A 7,186-nucleotide genomic window follows, 5' to 3' on the forward strand; every position below is an offset into this window, starting at 1 on the left:
CCGTAGGGACAGGAGGGGACAACCCTGCACTGGGGTGCCACCCCCCTTTCTCCTGGCATCTCCCTGGTGCCCAGGTCACCCCCTGGGGACAATGATGGGGACATCCCTACCAGAGCCATAGGGACAGGAGGGGACAACCTTGTACCAGGGTGGTACCCCTCTCCCCCTGATGTCTGTGGGTGCCCGGGTCACCCCTTGGGGACAATGATGGGGACATCCCTACCAGAGCCATAGGGACAGGAGGGGACAACCTTGTACCAGGGTGGTACCCCTCTCCCCCTGATGTCTGTGGGTGCCCGGGTCACCCCTTGGGGACAATGATGGGGACATCCCTACCAGAGCCATAGGGACAGGAGGGGACAACCTTGTACCAGGGTGGTACCCCTCTCCCCTGGCATCTCCCTGGTGCCCTGGTCACCCCTTGGGGACAATGATGGGGACCTCCTTATGGAAACCGTAGGGACAGGAGGGGACAGCCCTGCCCAGGGGTGGCACCCAACTCCCCCTGGCATCTGTGGGTGCCCTGGTCACCCCTTGGGGACAGTGACAGGGCCATAGGGACAGAAGGGGACAGCCCTGCATGGGGGTGGCACCACCCTCCCCTAGCATCTGTGGGTGCCCAGGTCACCCCTTGGGGACATCCCTACCAGAGCTGTAGGGACAGGAGGGGACAACCCTGCACTGGGGTGCCACCCCCCTTTCTCCTGGCATCTCCCTGGTGCCCAGGTCACCCCCTGGGGACAATGATGGGGACATCCCTACCAGACCCATAGGGACAGGAAGGGACAATCCTGTATAAGGTGCCACCCCCTTTCCCCTGGCAGCTCTGGGTGCCCTGGTCACCCCTTGGGGACATCCCTACCAGAGCTGTAGGGCCAGGAGGGGACAACCCTGCACTGGGGTGCCACCCACCTCCCCCTGGCAGCTCTGGATGCTCCCTGGGGACAGTGATGGGGACATCCCTACCAGAGCCATAGGGACAGGAGGGGACAACCTTGTACCAGGGTGGTACCACCCTCCCCCTGGCATCTGTGGGTGCCCAGGTCACCCCTTGGGGACATCCCTACCAGAGCCGTAGGGACAGGAGGGGACAACCCTGCACCGGGGTGCCACCCCCTTTCCCCTGGCATCTCCCTGGTGCCATGCTCACCCCTTGGGGATGATGATGGGGACCTCCTTATGGAAACCGTAGGGACAGGAGGGGACAGCCCTGCCCAGGGGTGGCACCCAACTCCCCCTGGCATCTGTGGGTGCCCTGGTCACCCCTTGGGGACAGTGACAGGGCCATAGGGACAGAAGGGGACAGCCCTGCATGGGGGTGGCACCACCCTCCCCTAGCATCTGTGGGTGCCCAGGTCACCCCTTGGGGACATCCCTACCAGAGCTGTAGGGACAGGAGGGGACAACCCTGCACTGGGGTGCCACCCCCCTTTCTCCTGGCATCTCCCTGGTGCCCAGGTCACCCCCTGGGGACAATGATGGGGACATCCCTACCAGACCCATAGGGACAGGAAGGGACAATCCTGTATAAGGTGCCACCCCCTTTCCCCTGGCAGCTCTGGGTGCCCTGGTCACCCCTTGGGGACATCCCTACCAGAGCTGTAGGGCCAGGAGGGGACAACCCTGCACTGGGGTGCCACCCACCTCCCCCTGGCAGCTCTGGATGCTCCCTGGGGACAGTGATGGGGACATCCCTACCAGAGCCATAGGGACAGGAGGGGACAACCTTGTACCAGGGTGGTACCACCCTCCCCCTGGCATCTGTGGGTGCCCAGGTCACCCCTTGGGGACATCCCTACCAGAGCCGTAGGGACAGGAGGGGACAGCCCTGCACTGGGGTGCCACCCCCTTTCTCCTGGCATCTCCCTGGTGCCCAGGTCACCCCTTGGGGACAATGATGGGGACCTCCTCATGGGAACCATAGGGACAGGAGGGGACAACCCTGCACGGGGGTGGCACCCAACTCCCCCTGGCATCTGTGGGTACCCAGGTCACCCCCTGGGGACAATGATGAGGACATCCCTACCAGAACCATAGGGACAGGAAGGGACAATCCTGTACAAGGTGGCACCACCCTCCCCCTGGCAACTCTGGGTGCCCTGGTCACCCCTTGGGGACATCCCTATCAGAGCCGTAGGGACAGGAGGGGACAACCCTGCACTGGGGTGCCACCCCCTTTCTCCTGGCATCTCCCTGGTGCCATGCTCACCCCTTGGGGACGATGATGGGGACCTCCTTATGGAAACCCTAGGGACAGGAGGGGACAACCCTGCCCAGAGGTGCCACCACCCTCCCCCTGGCAGATCTGGGTGCCCCCCTGGGGCCAATGATGGGGACATCCCTACCAGAGCCATAGGGACAGGAAGGGACCACCTTGTACCAGGGTGGTAGCACCTTCCCCCTGACGTCTGTGGGTGCCCAGGTCACCCCTCGGGGACATCCCTACCAGAGCCGTAGGGACAGGAGGGGACAATCCTGTACAAGGTGCCACCACCCTTCCCCTTGGGAGCTCTGAGTGCCCTGGTCACCCCTTGGGGACAATGATGGGGACCTCCTCATGGGAACCATAGGGACAGGAGGGGACAACCCTGCACGGGGGTGGCACCACCCTCCCCCTGACGTCTGTGGGTGCCCCTGTCACCCCTCGGTGCCGGTGCCGGGGCCGTGCTTACCGGAGCCGTTGGAGTAGGAGCCGTAGGGACAGGAGGGGACAACCCTGCCTGGGGGTGCCACCCCCTTTCCCCTGGCATCTCCCTGGTGCCACTGTCACCCCTTGGGGACGATGACTGGGCTGTTCTTATTGGGAACCATAGGGACAGGAGGGGACAGCTCTGCATGGGGGTGGCACCCCCTTTCTCCTGGCATCTCCCTGGTGCCCCTGTCACCCCTTGGGGATGATGATGGGGGCATCCCTACCAGACCCAGAGGGACAGGAAGGGACAATCCTGTACAAGGTGCCACCCCCTTTCCCCTGGCATCTCCCTGGTGCCCTGGTCACTCCTTGGGGATGATGATGGGGACCTCCTTATGGAAACCATAGGGACAGGAGGGGACAGCCCTGCCCGGGGGTGGCACCCAACTCCCCCTGGCATCTGTGCATGTCCCTGTCACCCCTCGGTGCCGGTGCCGGGGCCGCGCTTACCGGAGCCGTTGGAGTAGGAGCCGTAGGGGCAGGGCTGGCAGACGCTGCTGTTGCCCTTGGCGAAGCCGGGGTTGCAGGGGGGGCACTGGGTTTTTACCCCCGAGGGGGGCAGTTGTGCCGCCTGGGGCAGTTCCTCGCTGCAGATCTTGGGCTCTGCCCATTTGAACATCAGCTGGGTCTGCCCGGGGTGGAGGTGGGGAGGGGGGCTCAGATGGGACACGGGGGACACACAGGGGACAGCCAGCCCCCTCGATGTCCCCCCCCTGGGGCCGTACCTCCCCGCGGGTGTCGCAGGCGGTGTGTGTGTAGAAGTAATCCTTGTCGGTGCAGGGTGGCCGTGGTTTGCAGGACGCCGAGCCGGGCTCTGCCGGTGGCCGGGGGGGGACACGGTGGCTGAGCCGGCCCCAGCAGGGGACCTGACCCCGCTGGCCCCCCCTCCACCCAGAGGGACATCCCCATCCCCACCCCACCGAGGTCCTCCTGGACCCTCGCATCACCTCCACCTTCACCAGGGGTTGGGGGGACACGGGGAGGGGACCCAGCTGAGGGAACAAGAGGAGGGGGCCCACTGGCCACCTCCAGTTGAGGAGACAAGGAGAGGGGACGTAGTGGCCATCTCTGGCTGAGGCGACAAAGAGAGGGGACCTGGCTGAAGGGACAAGGGGAGGGGACCCAGTGGCCACCTCTGGCTGAGGGGACAAAGAGAGGGGACCTGGCTGAGGGGACAAGGGGAGGGGACCTGGTGGCCACCTCCCTCTGAGGTGACAAGGGAAGGGGACCCAGTTAAGGGGACAAGAGGAGGTGACCCAGTGGCCACCTCTGGCTGAGGGGAAAGGGAGAGGGCACCCAGTTGAGGGGACAAGAGGAGGGGACCCAGTGGCCACCTCCAGCTGAAGGGACAAGGGGATGGGACCTGGTGGCCATCTCTGGCTGAAGGGACAAGGAGAGGGGACCCAGTGGCCACCTCTAGCTGAAGGGGACAAAGAGAGGGGACCCGGCTGAGGTGACAAGAGGAGGGGACCCAGTGGCCACCTTCAGCTAAGGGGACAAGGGAAGGGGATGCCGTGGCCACCTCTGGCTGAGGTGACGAGGGGAGGGGGACACGGTGGCCACCTCTGGCTGAAGGGGACAAAGAGAGAAGACCTGGCTGAAGGGACAAGGGGATGGGACCTGATGGCAACCTCTGGCTGAGGGGACAAGAAGAGGGGACACGGTGGCCACTTCTGGCTGAGGGGACAAGGGAAGGGGACCCAGTTGAGGGGACAAGAGGAGGGGACCCAGTGGCCACCTCCAGCTGAGGGGACAAGGGAAGGGGACCCAGTTGAGGGGACAAGAGGAGGGGACCCAGTGGCCACCTCCAGCTGAGGGGACAAGGGGAGGTGGCCCAGTGACCACCTCTGGCTGAGGGGACAAGGGTAGGAGACCCAGATGAGGGGACAAGGGGAGGGGACCTGGCGGCCACTTCCCACTGAGGGTACAAGGGGAAGAGGACCCGGTGGCCACCTCTGGCTGAAGGGTACAAGGGGGACCCAGTGGCCACCTCCAGCTGAGGGGACAAGGGGATGGGACTTGGTGGCCATCTCCTGCTGAGGGGACAAGGGAAAGGGGACCCGGTGGCCACCTCCGGCTGAGGGGACAAGGAGAGGGGACCCGGGTGGGGTGAGGAGGGGAGGGGGACGCGGTGGCCCCTCTCACCGGCGTAGTGGGAGGGCTCGCAGGGCTGGCAGGCGGTGGCCCCTTTGCTGGAGAAGGTGTCGGGGGGACAGAGCTGGCAGGAGCTGGAGCCGGCGGCCGGGGCGAAGGTGCCGGGTTTGCAGGGGAAGCACTCGGAGGTATAGGCCACCCCTGGGAGCAGGAGGGTGCTCAGGATGGGGGGAGACATAATGGGCGTGCTTACCGGAGCCGTTGGAGTAGGAGCCGTAGGGACAGGAGGGGACAACCCTGCCCGGGGGTGCCACCCCCTTTCCCCTGGCATCTCCCTGGTGCCCCTGTCACCCCTTGGGGACGATGACTGGGCTGTTCTTATTGGGAACCATAGGGACAGGAGGGGACAGCTCTGCATGGGGGTGGCACCCCCTTTCTCCTGGCATCTCCCTGGTGCCCTGGTCACTCCTTGGGGATGATGATGGGGACCTCCTTATGGAAACCATAGGGACAGGAGGGGACAGCCCTGCCCGGGGGTGGCACCCAACTCCCCCTGGCATCTGTGCATGTCCCTGTCACCCCTCGGTGCCGGTGCCGGGGCCGCGCTTACCGGAGCCGTTGGAGTAGGAGCCGTAGGGGCAGGGCTGGCAGACGCTGCCGTTGCCCTTGGCGAAGCCGGGGTTGCAGGGGGGGCACTGGGTTTTTACCCCCGAGGGGGGCAGTTGTGCCGCCTGGGGCAGTTCCTCGCTGCAGATCTTGGGCTCTGCCCATTTGAACATCAGCTGGGTCTGCCCGGGGTGGAGGTGGGGAGGGGGGCTCAGATGGGACACGGGGGACACACAGGGGACAGCCAGCCCCCTCGATGTCCCCCCCCTGGGGCCGTACCTCCCCGCGGGTGTCGCAGGCGGTGTGTGTGTAGAAGTAATCCTTGTCGGTGCAGGGTGGCCGTGGTTTGCAGGACGCCGAGCCGGGCTCTGCCGGTGGCCGGGGGGGGACACGGTGGCTGAGCCGGCCCCACCAGGGGACCTGACCCCGCTGGCCCCCCCTCCACCCAGAGGGACATCCCCATCCCCACCCCACTGAGGGCTGGCGGGTCCTCCTGGACCCTTGCATTGCCTCCACCTTCACTGGGGGTTGGGGGGACACGGGGAGGGGACACGGCTGAGGGGACAAGGGGAGGGGGCCCGGTGGCAACCTCTGGCTGAGGGGACAAAGAGAGGGGACCTGGCTGAGGGGACAAGGGGAGGGGACCTGGTGGCCACCTCCCTCTGAGGTGACAAGGGAAGGGGACCCAGTTAAGGGGACAAGAGGAGGTGACCCAGTGGCCACCTCTGGCTGAGGGGAAAGGGAGAGGGCACCCAGTTGAGGGGACAAGAGGAGGGGACCCAGTGGCCACCTCCAGCTGAAGGGACAAGGGGATGGGACCTGGTGGCCATCTCTGGCTGAAGGGACAAGGAGAGGGGACCCAGTGGCCACCTCTAGCTGAAGGGGACAAAGAGAGGGGACCCGGCTGAGGTGACAAGAGGAGGGGACCCAGTGGCCACCTTCAGCTAAGGGGACAAGGGAAGGGGATGCCGTGGCCACCTCTGGCTGAGGTGACGAGGGGAGGGGGACACGGTGGCCACCTCTGGCTGAAGGGGACAAAGAGAGAAGACCTGGCTGAAGGGACAAGGGGATGGGACCTGATGGCAACCTCTGGCTGAGGGGACAAGAAGAGGGGACACGGTGGCCACTTCTGGCTGAGGGGACAAGGGAAGGGGACCCAGTTGAGGGGACAAGAGGAGGGGACCCAGTGGCCACCTCCAGCTGAGGGGACAAGGGAAGGGGACCCAGTTGAGGGGACAAGAGGAGGGGACCCAGTGGCCACCTCCAGCTGAGGGGACAAGGGGAGGTGGCCCAGTGACCACCTCTGGCTGAGGGGACAAGGGTAGGAGACCCAGATGAGGGGACAAGGGGAGGGGACCTGGCGGCCACTTCCCACTGAGGGTACAAGGGGAAGAGGACCCGGTGGCCACCTCTGGCTGAAGGGTACAAGGGGGACCCAGTGGCCACCTCCAGCTGAGGGGACAAGGGGATGGGACTTGGTGGCCATCTCCTGCTGAGGGGACAAGGGAAAGGGGACCCGGTGGCCACCTCCGGCTGAGGGGACAAGGAGAGGGGACCCGGGTGGGGTGAGGAGGGGAGGGGGACGCGGTGGCCCCTCTCACCGGCGTAGTGGGAGGGCTCGCAGGGCTGGCAGGCGGTGGCCCCTTTGCTGGAGAAGGTGTCGGGGGGACAGAGCTGGCAGGAGCTGGAGCCGGCGGCCGGGGCGAAGGTGCCGGGTTTGCAGGGGAAGCACTCGGAGGTATAGGCCACCCCTGGGAGCAGGAGGGTGCTCAGGATGGGGGGAGACATAATGGG

General features: G+C 65.8%; 1 protein-coding gene across 1 annotated transcript in view; it reads right to left on the reverse strand.

The window, feature by feature from the left end:
* The window catches only part of LOC106893395 (UPF0577 protein KIAA1324-like), a 28,216-nt gene that overhangs the window by 19,171 nt on the left and 1,859 nt on the right, over positions 1 to 7,186 (reverse strand). The window contains exons 3-8 of the mRNA XM_014951330.1: positions 6,994 to 7,143; positions 5,672 to 5,760; positions 5,366 to 5,574; positions 4,838 to 5,004; positions 3,418 to 3,506; positions 3,143 to 3,320 (exon numbers count right to left, since the gene is read on the reverse strand). Of these exons, the coding sequence (XP_014806816.1) occupies positions 3,143 to 3,320; positions 3,418 to 3,506; positions 4,838 to 5,004; positions 5,366 to 5,574; positions 5,672 to 5,760; positions 6,994 to 7,143 (882 nt within the window). The remainder of the gene's footprint in view (positions 1 to 3,142; positions 3,321 to 3,417; positions 3,507 to 4,837; positions 5,005 to 5,365; positions 5,575 to 5,671; positions 5,761 to 6,993; positions 7,144 to 7,186) is intronic.

Source organism: Calidris pugnax, unplaced genomic scaffold (assembly GCF_001431845.1).
Source record: "Calidris pugnax isolate Ruff unplaced genomic scaffold, ASM143184v1 scaffold194, whole genome shotgun sequence".
NCBI lineage: Eukaryota > Metazoa > Chordata > Aves > Charadriiformes > Scolopacidae > Calidris > Calidris pugnax.